We start from the raw sequence: 16,277 nt of genomic DNA on the forward strand, positions 1-16,277 counted from the left end.
AAGCAGCTAGGCTGGGGTCCTGAATAGCAGGGCCCCAGCCAGACTAAAGTCGAAAAACAGTGAAACATCAGCAAAAAGTGGGGGTAACCATAAGAAGAAGATCCTACTCTCCTACAATGGGTATCTGGTATACAGTGTGTTTTGCTCACCCTCTGTCATTGGGTGGCAGGTGCCATAGAGCTGCCCAGGGGGACCCAGCCTTCCTGTCAAGCACTCGACTCCTTAGAGCTTGGGGCTTCAGGTTTCTACCAACATGGTGAATCCCAATGCATTCCCCACTGCGCCTCTGGACAGCGAGTGGAAGCGCTTTAATGCATTTGGCAAAATAGTCTCTTCCTTCCCCAGCTTAGCACGATTGTCCATGAGCACCGCCTGCTTCCTGGAACACTACTCGCATGCCTTGTAGGATATGCCCATTGAGATCTTTCTGGCCTTCCTTGACAAATTCAAGAACTTTCACTTCAACAATTCAGGATAGAAAGAATGCCGCTAAATATTTTTGTTTGGCTAGCCTGAACACAATAGTAGGCATGGGCTTTGCCATGTTCACAATTGTCATTATCGGGTGTTGTGCTTGGATGGGCACCACAGGATCTTCCTGTGGCATGCACTCATCCCTTATGGGTATGCCATTAGCTAGTTCCAGGCTTTTTGGTGAAAAACTGACTCTGCACTCGAGCACTTTAAAGACATGCTGCGTTTAGGTTTACTCTTTCCAGCCCATCAATCTCATCAGCAATACCGGAAAGCTCTCGGGAGCTTGCCTACTGCCGGCCACTATCAACTGATAGAACAGCCAGCACAACCCTTTTGCAGCTTTAGAGGGCATGGTGGCGGCAGAGACCATGGACTCCACCACGGTTAGCAGTCCCTCCCTTCTGCACTCTCCCGGCGCAACTGTAGCCAAGCTGCTTTGATTCTCCCTGCTATGGTAACGTGCAACCTGTAGGGAGAGGAATTTTTTTTTTCCACCCAGCTGGTGTGCTATAACTTTAGACCAGTGGGTGCTGCAGGTCGTTCAGCATGGCTATGCCCATTCCTTCACATCTGCCCCAACTCATTTTCCACCTCCCAAGCTTGTTTTTTCAAAGTAAATACAATCATCAATATTTCAACCAAATTGTGTTCATTTTTAATGAAATCGAATGTAAGAAATCATTCCCATATTCCTAATTGCAAAACAAATAATCTTAACCTCTATATCTTTAGTGTTTCCACACATTTATTATATGAAACATTCTTATTTCATTGACGTTTTTGATTGCCACTTTTATCAAAGTCAAGTTACTACATATAAGGCACTTGACACAGATCCAACACTTCATCTATTCATAATACCATTCTTGATAAAGCAATTGATTATGGCAGGATTATAGAAAAAACAAGAGTTTGCAGGCTCTTTCTTAATTGTACATTACCCAAAGTAAACAAGCAACCTACTGATCCTCTTTTCTGGTGTATTATATTAGCTTATAATGGATTAGATGAACCTTAGGGACAAGATGTAGATTTTCTTCAACCAACTGTTAAAGAACAAAAATTGTATATAAAAGACACTACTGATTTTCTCAATAAATTGGCAATCACAAACATTGGATAAACTTAATCAGACTTGGCTTCGCAGCATAGTTGTGAACTCACTTTACAAATCAATTCTATGTCAGGACCGGAGGCAAGGATTGTGCTACCCTTTCTTCACTTTATTGATAGCAGCCATTCAAAGTCAAAACAACTACCATTCCCATGAACCATAGGGAATAAACATTAAAACTATAGAGTTTCCACAGATAGAATATCCCCTTCAATGCACCAATCAGGCGTCCTCAGGATGTTGATAGTCCTCTGTTTGTGACTATACTTCCTCTTTCTTCGCTGCTTGCAGTCAAGATAAGTCACCTTTGCTCTATTTGCTTACTGTTTGTAATATTATCTGCTGTTTTATTTATGCACTTGTTTGCCATATATCGCTTTGATGTGTGCTCATTACCTGGGTAATATGCTGTAGTGCGGCTTTTCCGTGCGCAAAATACCGCGGTTTCCATTTCCCTCATGGAGCGGTTGTGTCGAGCGCGCGCGTCAAATTCAGACTCTACTGGCATTATTCAAACTGCAGTCGCTCATGGAGCGGTTGTGTCGAGCGCACGCGTCAAATTCACCGGCGGGCTCTCCTTGTTTTTTGTTATTTACTTTGCGTCTTTTCTGTGCTGTGTGGTCTTGAGCGAACCGCCGCTACTCAGCGCTTCACTTTGGCCGCGGGAGTCTCCCAACTCCCTGGCGGCTGTTGTTGGTGCGGGCTTGCGGTGGCTTCACAACGCCACCAGAGGGCGCCTAACGACGTCCTCTGACGCGGCGGGCGCGCTTGGGATTCCGATCATTCCTGAAGCGTCGGAACGAAGCGTCGGAACCCAGCGCTGCACTGCCGCTCGCGAGCCTTGTCTATTGTCTGCCTTGCACGCCCCTGACAAGGGTCTGTACCTTGCCATTAGGCATCTTCTAACTGTTTAACGCCCCTGTGAACGCCTGGTTGCTCGTGTCTGTATCTGCCATTAGGTAGCATTGCAGAGTTTTCTGCATGGTGGTCAGTATATTTAGGCCAACAAAGCTTTGTTTTATGCACAGTCAGTAGCGCAATTATACTGCAAAGACCCTTTTTTAGGCAGACTGCCCATAGTAATATATTCTGCACCAGGGCTGTTTGGGTCCTAGGCTTCAGGCCTTTTCCCTGTGAGCACTGCCCGCCCATATTTTGGGTGATTCCCAGCCACCCCTAGTTAAGGATAGCCTCCTTTACAAGTTTATTGGCCAATTGTCCGTTGACGACACCGTCTACGATGATCAGTGGGAAGAGGACCCCCTGGCGGCTCTTCCCTGGGGAGACTATTTCTATGATGCTGTTGATGAATCCATCCACAAAGCGGTGGAATTGGCCATGACTCCTTTGGAGGAGCGGTTATCCCACAAAATTGACCAAGCCTGTGAAAAACTGGCCAGGGCCGCACAATCCTCAGCTTCAGGCCTTCAGTCCAAAGACTCTGCCTCAGATGCTCATTCCCCTCCGCCTAAACGGGCTAGGGATGCAGGGACAAGTTCCAACGCCTTTGCCCGCCTTAAGCAGGCTTTCCTATCTACTGTTGCTCCCCCTGCAACCCCCTCTTCTGTACCTCCACCAATACCTTCTACCTCATGGCCAAGGGGACGCGGATGCCTCTCCTGAGCGGTCCCGTCCGTGGCTCCCTTCCAAGCCGCCTGCGGCTGACACAAACGTCTGTGCAGACATGCTGGATTCAGACGATGTCTTACACCCGCGCTCCTCTGACTGGGCACCCTCTTATAAAGTCGCCCAATATGTGGCCAGTAGGATTTGCCGTCCGCTAGAACCTGCTACCCGGAATTGCCTTAGGGCAGAGTGTCCCCACCCTTCTTTAGAGGGGAAGGTAGCTGCTACTCCGGAAATTGATCCCAGAATGGCTACCTTCCTACAAAAATGTGTTAAAGACCCTAAAAACGGTATAGACAGGTCCTGCCGAGCCTGTCAAGATAAATTGTTGGATATCTTGGGGCCTATTACCAAAATTTTGGATATGGCAGAGGAAGCCAAGGTTTCGGGCTCACTAATTTCTCCGGAGCATCTCTCCTCATGGGCCCAACGGGTAGTGGTGTTCCTTGGAAACGCCAACTGCGCGCTTTCCACAGAAAGGCGCAGGTCTCTTCTTATTAAAGTCGATCCCAAACTAGGGGACCTGGCGGACACTGAGGCGGGCCCTGAGGCTCAGGGTGGCCTTTTTGGAGAAACCTATATCAAGGAGCTGGGGAGGTTCGTTAACACCTTCACCTCCCTAGATAGGGCTCAAATTTCCATCAGGAAAGTGTTTCGCCCTCGTGTTTTCAGGGGGGCCGGACGAGGTAGGGTCCGCTCCTCTGGCCGTCCAAACCAGACCAGAGGACAAGGCTCCAACCAGGGACAATATCAAGATCAAGCCCACTTCTGAAACTTCTACCCCACCAGGGGCAGACGAGGCAAGAACAGAGGCGGCAGAGGAGGAGGCGGCTCCATTTCTTCCGGTGAGTGTTGTCCCATCTTCCCTTCTAAAAGTGGGGGGCCGTCTAGCGCATTTTTTCCCAATGTGGACTTCTATCACGGGGGACGCTTGGGTCCTACAGACAGTTAGGGGTTTTCATATAGAGTTTCAAGGAACCCCAGTGCAGGTAGTGCCTCCCAGACCACTTTGTTTTTCAGAGGTAGACGCGGGTTTGATTGACCAGGAGGTCCATGCCCTTCTGACCAAAGGTGCAATAGAAGAAACCGTGCCGCATCCAAGAGGTTTTCTCAGCAACCTCTTTCTGGTAGACAAAGGGGATGGGGGTCAACGTCCAGTTACCAACTTGCGACAATTCAACGAGTGGCTGGTGTACCGCCACTTCAAGATGGAGGGAATCCATCTCCTTCGAGACATCCTGCGTCCTGGAGACTGGACGGCGCGTCTCGATCTCAAGGACACTTATTTAGCGGTGCCCATATTCCCTCCTCATCGCAGGTTCCTTCAGTTTCAGTGGTGCAACAAAACCTACGAGTTCACCACCCTTCCCCTCGGTCTGTCCTCTGCCCCCTGGTGTTTCACCAAGGTCTTGAGGCCGGCAGTGGAGCACCTGCGGGCGTCAGGCATAAGACTCATTGTCTATTTAGACGACATCCTGCTGATGGCGCAGGATCCGAGCACCCTGTCTCGACACCTACAAACCACGGTAGATCTTCTCCAGAATTTGGGGTTCGTGATAAACGAGAACAAATCTACTCTGATTCCCTCCCAAAGAGTGGTTTTCCTCGGATTCCTGATAGACTTAGTGGAGTCCACTCTCAGCCTTCCTGCTCGCAAGCTGACGAAGATTCGCCACGAACTTCGGAGAGCTTTAAGGCTGGCTCGGATCTCCCTCCGACTATTGGCTCGGATAGTCGGTCTTCTGTCAGCCTCCATTCAGGCCATCTTTCCCGGCCCGCTCCATTACAGAGCTTTACAACGCCTCAAAGCGGAACATCTCCGCAAGGGTCACCCTTATTCATTCAAGGTGGGCCTGACAACAGACACCAAGGAGGAGCTTCAATGGTGGCTCTCCCACATGGAAGCCTGGAATGGGCATGCCATCTTTGGTTCCGCGCCCGATATCGATATCGAGTCTGACGCGAGCAGATCTGGATGGGGCGCGAAGTGTGGTGACGTCACCATGGGGGGCGTATGGTCTCATTCGGAACAGCTGTTGCACATCAACTGTCTGGAGCTTTTGGCGGGTTCATGCGCCATCAAGTGTTGGACCAAGGATTCGGTTTGCTCCTGCGTCCTTTTCAAAATGGACAATATCTCCGCAGTCCGGTATATCAATCATCTTGGGGGCACTCGCTCGTGAGCACTTTCGGACTTGGCGGTTAACCTCTGGTAGTATTGCCTGGACCATCAGATCTTGGTCACGGCAGAGTATCTGACCGGCCAGGACAACCAGGTGGCGGACTTTCACTCTGACACTTCCACGATCTTAGTCTCTGGAAGCTACATCCAAGGGTGTTTGCAGATCTTCAGAGTCTTTGGGGTCCCTTCTCGGTCGACCTCTTCGCCTCCCGCCTGGATTACCAACTTCCCCGGTTTTACAGTTGGAGGCCGGACCCTCTGGCGGAACAGACGGATGCTTTCCTCCAGGGCTGGCGGACCGAAGCGGGCTACGCCTTTCCCCCGTTTGCAATGATAACCTGGGTTTCGGCTCAGGTTCGCCGGCAGAGAGTGTCCATTGTTCTCATCTCGCCGATTTGGAGGTCTCAAGTCTGGTTTCCGGTTCTACTGGAACTTTCCTGGGATTCTCCAATCCCACTCCCCCAGTTTTCTGCTCTTCTTCTGAGTCCAGACGGATATCCTCACCCATTGATCGAACAAGGCTCCCTGACTCTAATGGCGTGGCGGATTACAGGGGACGATGGGCGGTCCCGGGCCTTTCGGGAGCGGCTGAGACTTTCCTGTCCAAGGCCTGGGCAGACAGCACTCTGAAGCGTTATCGATCCACATGGAGACGGTGGTGTCTGTGACGGAATTTCAATCCCGTGGCAACTGATGTGACCGCCATCTTGAGTTTTTTGGCCTCCCTAGCAGAGGATTGTCTCGCGTATAGGACCATCAACACCTTCAGGTCCGCCATTTCTGCTGGTCATGCTTTGGTTGATGGCTCACCTGTCGGAGAACACCCCTTGGTTTGTCGACTCCTCGGGTAAACGTCTGTCACTTCCCCAGGAGCCTCGGTATTCCCAGTTATGGGATGTTAAGAGTATTGAACCTCTTTCAGTCTTGGCAACCGAATAGGTTTCTGTCCAGGAAATAACTTTCGGCTAAGATGGCCATGCTTCTGTGCCTGATTTCTTGCAGACGGGTCTCTGATGTCAGAGCTTTGGATGTGTCTGGTAGGATCTTCTCTCCCACCGGTGTCACGTTTACCATTCGTGGACGCACCAAGTGTGGGACGACTGTCTCCTACCCTGCTATCCCTGACTCTCCCAAACTCTGTGTAGTGGCCTGTCTCAAGGCCTACAAGGAGATGACGGAGGAGTTGAGACCCCCTGGGGAACGCCAGTTGCTCATTGCGCTTAAGAAGCCTCATAAGGCGGTCTCTTCTCCCATGATTGCCCGTTGGGTCCGTTGGATTATGCAGGAGGCAGGCATAGATTTACGAGCTTTTGGTGCTCATTCTACAAGAGGAGCTATGGCCCCCAAGACCTTTACCCTGGGAGCTTGTCTGGAAGACATCCTGAATGCAGCGGATTGGTCTTCAGACTCAACCTTTAAGCGGTTTTATTTTAATCCGGTTATTGACATGGCTCATTTGGTTGTGAGCAAGCTTTAAACTAGCATAATCCTCGCCTCCGGGCCTGACATGGAATGAAAAATTTCCTAGCTAACGTGACGGAAAGTTTCCGTTCTATTAAGTACTCGGAGGCGAGGATTATCCCATCCAGGATACAACTTGGTTGTTTTCCCTCCCTCGTATTGGGGTAAGTAAAATGTTTACGTGACATTCTGGTATTGTGATCTGGTATATGCTTTGTCGCATTCTCTCCTCAGGGCTAAACCTTAGCCACTGCTGTCACTTATGCCTTCTTTTAATTTTCCAGGGGACTCGAGTAAGCAAGACTCCTGATGTGAATCTACTGGCTGACTGAGCAACGAAAGAGGAAGTATAGTCACAAACAGAGGACTATCAACACCCTGGGGACGCCTGATTGTTGCATTGAAGGGGACATTCTATCTCTATAATTTTAATGTTTATTCCCTATGGTTCATGGGACTGGTAGTTGTTTTGACTTAGAATGGCTGCTATCAATAAAGTGAAGAAAGGATAGCATAATCCTCGCCTCCGAGTCCTTAATAGAATTGAAACTTTCCGTTACGTTAGCTAGGACATTTTTCATTCCACGTGCTGATGGTATGAAAGCAGAGGAATGGGCATTACTGAAAAAAGAAGAAATTGGAGCAAATGAAGTGTTTTTGTTGAAATTGTTATACTTTACATTGTATTACACTACAGATATTTTCAATGGAACTGACTTTTTCCTACAAAAAAATTGGTACATCTATGGGTATTACGAGGTCCAATATTATCATGGGGAACTTTCAGGAAAGCTACATTTATGACCAGGAGAGATGGAGTACAGATTTTATGCCATATTTATACTTTGTATAGATGATTGATGTTTTATGGAAAGGTTCAGATTTGAATACTAAACAACGGACCATTAAAGTTGCACACAAAGTAGACAATTACCAAATTGCATTTCTAGATGTTTTAGTAAACATTAATGAGACAACATTTTCAACCAGTGTTTTCAGAAAATCAACTGATAGAAATAAGGGATTGCACTACTCAAGTTTCCACCCAGACTCCTTTAAAAACATCTCCTTCTTCTCAATTATATGTCTGAACAAATAAACGATGGATTTAACCCATATCTGTGACTGGGGGTGAATGTTTGATTTGTTCAGCATTCCGTCCATTTGTTCTTTTTGATAGTAGCAAAGGCTTCCTCCGGAGTTCTCTTGAGAACAGCGTATCATTACAAAACAAACTGCACATTTTGCTGCGTGTGGTGTCTAATGAGAAAAATATACACAAAATGATTATTATGAGACAGTAGCCATCTTGTTAAACATGGAGTCGAGGCCTAGTTAAAGATAGGCTTTAAAATGCATTTCTAAACATCTGTGTTTTTGTTTCAATTGCAATAGATTTACGTTTACATGCACATATGATTCTTATCAGAAAATAGCCCCCAAATTATTTATTCAATTTTTTTGGTATCGGATAGAGGCTTTTAGCTGCAGGTTCCTTACCTTTGAATTTCCCAAGCATCAGACTGGATATGTGACGATACAAAGCGATCATTTAGCTCACGGTACATTACATCGCGGTTATTACAACGCAAGTCGTTACAACAACTTGCACTTCAGGTGCTGGACTTAGGAATGGTATGATTTACTATTCCAAGTTTGTGTAACAGTAGGGAAGGTGTTGGAATAGTAAATCATACTATTCCTTAGTGTAGAGCGCCATCCAAAGACCGTGTTGTAAAGGTCGTTTCCCGTCAGACTAGATCTAGAAACTTTTGCTTGAGCAGTGCCCCTGTGTGCCTTCGGGTGCATCCGTTTAGATCCACATGGCATCGTTGGCGCTGAAGGTGAGGTCGCGGTCACCTATATAGGCATCACCCAAGAGGCCGGATGTCAGTTCTTTTCTTTCTGCGCCAGTTAGAGCTGATCCGGAGAAGAGCTACCCCTCTGCCTATTTTTGACAGACTCTTATTAGACGTTTTGTCGAAGATTTTCTCTTGGGTGTCGAGAGAATGTCCTGTAGAAAGGTAGGGTTCAAGCTGTGTGGCACCGGTCACTGCGCCGTGTCGGTTACTGACCCACACCTTGTTTGTTTATGGTGTCTCAAGTGCTACCATGACACAAGTCTTGCTCAGAATGCCGAAGGCTTTGAGAGTGCGGTCCCTAAAGCTGCTTGCTGCCCAGCAGTCAACGCCATCTAGCGCGACTCCTAGGAGGTCTTGGTCCCGGTCAAGGAGAAGTTCACGGGATCGCTCCAGGGGCCCCGGGTCATCTTTGTTACACTTCAGGTCCTCAGGACACTCGGGGAAGAAGCACAGAAAGAGGAAATCTAGATAGACTTCGATTTCACCACGTCTGTCGAGGATTGACGAGACGAATGAAGAACATCGATGTTTTGGGCACGGTTCTATGGAGCTATTGCCAGGTATGCTCTGCACCTCCCCCCGTTTCTGGGAGCCGGAGCGACCGCCGCTCAAATAAGAGTTTTACAAGGCCATGCGCCGAGTATTCGATTAGGCTGACCCCTCTGGTGCGGTCTTTGGTCCCCGCTGGGTCAGAGGAGGCCTCATCAGGTTCTGCGCCGACGGCTCCGATGAGGTCTCATGGATTTGATCCCGGATTGGTGCCAGTCGTGCCAACACAACCTTATCCAGCATCGGTCCCAACGTCGATGGTCCCGGCGCCCACTGGCAGCGCCAGCTCCATTCTTATCCCTGACGACTCTGGGTCAGAATGTCATCAATCCGCCGCCAACGGAGCCCAGTGTCTCTAGGTTGTTGCTTGAGCGTTTTGAGGGGCATGTAAGCATAGGGGAGGACTGGGAGGGGTCACTGGACTCTTTATAACGCCAGTTATACAGCCCTGGTGAGAATGTGGACTGGTATAAGGAACACGCAGAGGCCAGTGGACTGGACACCTCTCTAGATACTGGTATGCTCGCTCCACCAACTGTACTGAGGAGGGAGCATCTTATGCAATGGTGGCGAAGAGGGCAGCAGAGGTCCTAGGCCTGTAGCTGCACTCAGTGCACGTCAAGACTAACCTCTTGACCGAAGTGCTTCAGCCTGGGGCTTCCTTATCTGAGCCCCTTTTGCCCTTCAAGGAAGCACTCACGGATGTCCTTCTAGGCACTTGGTCCAAGCCTAACACAGGGGCTCCTGTGAATAGGACAATAGGACGCCGCCATTGCCCAGCCTCAGATGATCCTAGTTTCCTCAGCCAGCACCTCACACCTGGGAGCTTGGTGGTCCAAGCCTCAACATCTTTCAGTTCACGGTGCTCACCTTTGACCTTACCAGTGCCCCTTGGGTGTTCTCCAAGGTGATGGCCATGGTGGCCACTCATCTGCGCAGGTTAGGGGTGTCAGTCTTCCCCTACCCCAACAACTGGCTGTTGAAGGTGGCCTCACCGCAGACTGTCGTGTTCCACCTCCAGACTACGGCGTACCTTCTGCATTCGCTGGGGTTCACTATAAATGTGCTGAAGTCACACCTGACTCCTCCTCAGACGCTCCCTTTCATCGGAGACGTTCTGGACACAGTGCAGTTTCCGGCTTATCCTCCTCCTGAACCTGGTTCCCTCTTACCTCATGTGTGCCCCCTTTGAGCTGTTGCACAGTTGTCCCCTCCGGCTGCTTACCATCAAGACAGCCTTTCTATTGGCGATAACATCTGCCTGGAGGGTCAGTGAGCTGCAGGCTTTATCATCCAAGCCTCCCTATTTTATGGTATTCCCGAACAAGGTGGTGCTTCGCACCCGGGCCTCTTTACTACCTAAGGTGGTGACCCCATTCCATTTGGGACAATCTTTTGCCCTACCCACTTTTTATGCTCCTCCACACCCCTCTAAAGAGGAGGAACAACTCCACAGTCTAGACCCAATATGAGCGTTTTCATTCCACTTTGACAGCAGCAATGAGTTCTGGGTGGTTGACCAATTTTTCATGGGCTATGTAGGGGCTACGAAAGGTCGGGCAGTTCAGAAACAAACTATTTCATGCTGGGTCGTTCTCTGTATCAAGATCTGCTACGTCCTAGCTAAAAAGCAGCCTCCTGAGGACATATGTGCCCATTCCACCAGGGGAAAAGCTGCAATCACGTTGTTGGCTTGTGGTGTTCCAGTCCTAGACATCTTACAGGCAGCAACTTGGGTGTCCCTGCACACATTTGCCAAACACTACTGCCTAGACAATCAGGTCCGCAGGGATAGGCATAGGCATTTCACCCGTTCGGTCCTGCAGGACTTCTTAGTTTAGTCAATCTGTCCGCATCCCACTGCCTGAATGCTATGGCTTTGTTGTCTATTCAAAGGTAAGGAATCTGCAGCTAGAAGTCTCTATCAGATGAACAAGTTACTTAACTTTGGTAATACACTTTCTGGTAGAGACAATATCTAGCTGCAGATTCCTTGCAGACCCACCCATACCTCCTCTCTCTGCGGACACGTTTAAAGGGATATGGCTGCTCCCTTCTCAGGGCCCCAGTTTGGGGACACACTAGTCCGTTCACTTCATGGCTCTGCATTTCTGGCATGGAAAGTGTGAAAAGCAACTAACGTCCGCACGCCTGAGCAGCACTTATATAGGTGACCGCGACATTACATCCGGTGCCAACGAATGCGCCACGCAGATCCGAACTGAGCCACTCGAAGGAACACCGGGGTATTGCTCACGCAAAAGTTTCCAGATCCATTCTGATGCCTGGGAAATTTAAAGTTAAGGAATCTGCAGCTATATACGGTCTCTACCAGATAATGCGTTACCGAAAGGTAAGTAACTTTTTCCTTAAGAAAGACTGAGGTCGTAGACAAATTTCAGACCTTTGACTTCCGAACATTTATTCTGAAAGACGTTCAAAATGTTGACTCTGCTTCATGGTTTCTTTCCTCCCTGGATCCAGGAGGCTGTATGGTGTATTTTAACTTGCATACGCATACTTTCATGTAACTGTATTTATATAACTTTTTTGTTCGAACAACTAAGTGTTAACCATCCTGCCCTCTGGCCTCACCTCAGGCTCTATGGAGTTTATGAAGGTGAAGATGGTGGTTGTGGCCTATGTTTTCAGGTCGGGATGCATCTATTCTTGTACCTCGATGACTAGCTGCTGGAAATGGGCTTGACACAGCCACCTTCTCCAGCAAAGTGGCAAAATCCCACCTGCAGTGTACGCGAGGATCCCTTTTGCAGGGACCATCTTGAACATAGTGACATGCAAAGCTTTTCTGACCCTGCAACATGTCTGGGAATCCTATGTGTTGGGCTCACACCTGGGTTCCAGAGTGGACAGCTCTACAGCATCATGCATCCCGACGGTCCTTTCGGCCTGGTGGCATATGCCGGGCCTGCAATAGAACCTATGTGTGGAGTAAGCTCAAAACTAGGGCTGCCTGTTGGACAGCATCCATATTTCGGAGGAGGAAGTAATGGGACATGCAATGGTGGTTACTGCAGACCAACCTGACCTGCGGCAAACTTTCCTACCGACCTCACCTAGAGCTCACAGTAGTGATGGATGCATTGTCCCTGGTTATAGGGCATTCATCGGGGAGTGATAAAGATCAGTGGTCTGTAGTAGAGCAAAGACACCACACCAAGTGTCTGGAGTTTCATGCCTTTTGGTTGGCTCTGAAGTCCCTTCTTTCCTCCACTAGAGGAAAGTCAATTCAGGGAATGGACAACATGACCACCATGTGATACTTCAAGAAGCATGGCGGTACAGATTTGCAGGAGGCACTGCTGCTTAATAAATGATTGAAATACTAGAGGAGCTCTCAGAAGGTCAACCGTTTGGAAGGGTCTCTGAATGACAGGGCGGACAATCTCATCTGGTGGGCCGCAAAAGGGATCTCATATGCAGATGGTTCAAGACCTCTTCACCCAATGGGGCATATCCTAGCTAGATCTTTTCACTACCACGAGAACACAGTGTCACAACTACTGTGCATTAGAGTTTCCACCTAGGAAACACATTCCGTCTGAAGTGGAACTCCAGTCTACTTTACGCCTTTGCACCCCTGCCTCTCCTTCCCAGAGTTGTGAGGAGGGTTAGAATAGACTTTGCTCAGCTGATTCTGCTATTCTGCCCCAGATTAACCTAGAAGAGGGTTGTACTCTGATCTTCAGAGCCTGAGTATCTGTCCTATGTTTCTTCTGCTTATTCTGGAGAATGCCACATCCCAGCAACAGAGAGGGTCCTCCATGTGAATCCCTACACCCTACAATTCCATGTGTGGAGTTTGAGCGGCACCAAATGAATGGGTGTGGTCTGCCCACTGAAGTAGTAGATGGTATTTTTGTGTCTAGGCACCCATCCACTGGATGCTGGGCAAATGTCGTGGCCTGGTGCAGAGACCATTATGTCGACCACCTACAGGCAAAACCGGCTGATGTTTTGATGTTTGTCTTTGGTCCAGCAAAGATTTGTGGGCAGTGTTAAAGGATTCCTATCAGACCTTTGTACATTTGCCTAACCAACCATCATTATTCAAGTCAACAGTTGTGATGCTATTTTTAAAGGGGCTTGCATACATGTTTCCTACTGCGCCCTGTATTATGCCACAATGGAATATTAACTTGCTCCTTGTGTTGATGAGGTGCACACCCTTCGAGCCTATGCACAATTGCTCACTAAGATTGCTGACCATTACATTGGTATTACTCATTGCTTACTTATACACACCTTGTCAATGAGCTGTTGAAAACTCATTATGCCCTCTTCTTTCTGGATGAATTGATTCTGTGAACTCACACCTTCTATCTGCGATATGTGGTGTCAACCTTCCACATAGGACAGTACACCATTCTCCCTTTTTTCTTACATCCACCTCACACCTCTGAGGAGGAAAGTCTTCACAGGCTGGACTCTAGAAGAGTTATTAGCTTATACATAAAGTGCATAAAGGAGCACCCGATAGATGCTCACCTGTTTATTGGCTTTGCCAGTGCTAAGAAGGGGAAGATGGTCCAGAAGCAGACTTAAATCAGGTGGATCATCCTGTGTATTACAACATGCTACAAAATGAATAGATGAAAAGAAGAGAGTTCCTACTACCCTGAATTACTAGTCACAGGAAAAATAAAACTGTTGATGTGTCCAGTCTGGGCCTATACACCAGAAGGAGAAAAGAAATTAAATTCTACCGGTGTATGGTGGACGCAATCTTTCTGGACTGATGTATGAGGGAATATGGAATGAATGGTATGTGAGATGGGAGTATGGTACATGAGAGCTCATGTGGGCAGGTTGTTGAATTGAGTAGTGATATGGTCTTTGTTTTTAAACAAATGAATGTATATTGTTTATAATAGATGAATAATCATGTTTAAATTATGTACACAAACATTATGAAAAAATTATATAAAGTTTTGTAAAAAAAAAAAGAAAAATCAGAATCATTTTCAAAACTTAAATATGTTCACTGTGGGATATTTTACTGTGTGACAAGTAAATAAGGTTAGTAGGACCTGTTAAAACATGCTACATTCAGGCTGAAATGGAGCCTCTCTAAGGCCTTCGGGCTCATGCCACCACTCCACCATTGGCAAGAGGTGTTCCAGGAATAGGCATCTAGCAGGCTGTGTAATTGGCATCCATTCTTACTTTCATCAGGCATTACTGTGTCGACAACCAAGTCCATAGGGAGGCCCAGTGCATCTGCCTAGTCGAGCAGGGTTCCCTGGTATAAGTCCACTTCTCAGACCCACCTTTGGGAGGTATTATTTTGGTATCTGTTCAAAGATGACATTAGTTGGATTAGAAATATCCATCAGGATAACAAGTTAGTTGCCTTTGGTGATATTTGTTCTAGTGGGTATTCTAAATGCAGATTTCTCCCTGCTCTCTCTCCTCCACGTTCTAAAGAATGGACTTTTAAGGCTCTATAAAGGTCCCAACCTAGATTTTACACACTCACACTTCAGTCTTGAACAGTTGACCTGCGTTTAAGGACATCGAAGAGTGCACAAAGGTGGCAAAATTATATGGCTGTTGTCACTTTGTTGAATGGCGCAGGCTTACCATGGAGCCAGTGGTGCCACCCATCAGCATCCAGGAACAGTTGCTTTGAAAGTTCCGGACATTCTTTGGCATCTGGGAGATACTCAAAAGGTGGGGAATCTGCAGGCAGATAGTATACACAGGAAAGAGCATTACCAAAGGTAACGTATTCATCTACTCCTTTAGTGTGCTGAATGTAACCTTATTGTGCCTTGCAGGTACTGTGCGAGTGACAACAGCAGCACGTCTTGCCCTACTGGTGGCCAAGAACACCTCCTTCTTCCCTTGCAATTCAGATCCATTCGCTGAAGGAAACATAGATGTGTGGTGGGTTGTGCATGATGGTGGCATGTTGATGCTGCTTCCCTTCTTGATTAAGCAGCACAAGGTGAGCACACATGCTTCTGGACTACTCGAGTGTTTAATGTTGCTGTACTTCCCATTGCATTGAAGGTTGCATGGAGAAAGAATTAGTTTTTGATGAAAATGATTGACATTGCTCTTCTCTTCCTTGAAAGATCAGGCTCTATAAAATCTGAGAGCCCTACAAGTTTCAAGAGATTTACTGTTTTGCCAATTTACTTTCAAGGATGAGCATGATGACAATAGCAACTCAATTGTAACTACATTAGCAGTAATTAATGAGCCATTTGCTAGGTTGAGCACTATGAGATCCACATCCTCTTTGTTGTGTAATGATAGTTTGCTGTCACTATACCTAGGACTTAGTGAGGATGAAGGCTTGAATCTAAGAAATACGCCTTAAGTTTTATGTGCTCCTTTTTAACATCGTCACTTACTTTTTCTGTCTCTATTCCTCACGGTTACAGAGCTGCCCAGAAGATGTGCTTTTACTATTGAACAGTGATGTATTGCTTGTTTCAAAGACTGGTTCACTAGAACTGTGGAATAATCTGTTGTTTATTTGAAGTAATACTCTCTCCCAAATGTCTAAGGTTTGGCGTAAGTGCAAAATTCGAATCTTCACTGTGGCTCAGATGGAAGATAACAGCATCCAGATGAGAAAGGACCTGGCCACTTTTCTATACCATTTACGTATCGAGGCGGATGTCGAAGTAGTAGAAATGGTGAGGACTCTTTGAGAAGTCTTTACATACTAACACAATGTTACAAACATGCTAGATAGTTGTTCTTCTTATACCTTCTCACTCATTCATTATATGCTAGCTTCTTTAGCTGTTATAATTTTTCATGGAATTCTACTTGCCTGTCTTTCTTGTCTCCTCTGCTTTCTGAAGTCTCTTTTCATTGCTTGTTTGTTGTTGCTAGTGTATAGTTTCACTATTCAAGTACTTACTCATGCCGCCAGCTTTATCGGGGCAATTTGAATATCCCCTTGCATGATTGAGGGAATCAGGACATTTCATTGTATACTTAATTTCGAATAGATACTAAATCCTTT

The 16,277-nt window shown here is 47.3% G+C and overlaps 1 protein-coding gene across 2 annotated transcripts in view; it reads left to right on the plus strand.

Annotated features, from left to right (window-relative positions):
- LOC146869412 (solute carrier family 12 member 6-like) overlaps positions 1–16,277 on the plus strand; it is an 815,412-nt gene that overhangs the window by 562,432 nt on the left and 236,703 nt on the right. For both annotated transcript variants that reach the window (XM_085599784.1, XM_085599788.1), the window contains exons 19-20: positions 15,073–15,242; positions 15,811–15,942. In XM_085599784.1, the coding sequence (XP_085455910.1) occupies positions 15,073–15,242; positions 15,811–15,942 (302 nt within the window). The remainder of the gene's footprint in view (positions 1–15,072; positions 15,243–15,810; positions 15,943–16,277) is intronic.

This window comes from Triturus cristatus, chromosome 1_1 (assembly GCF_964204655.1).
Source record: "Triturus cristatus chromosome 1_1, aTriCri1.1, whole genome shotgun sequence".
NCBI lineage: Eukaryota > Metazoa > Chordata > Amphibia > Caudata > Salamandridae > Triturus > Triturus cristatus.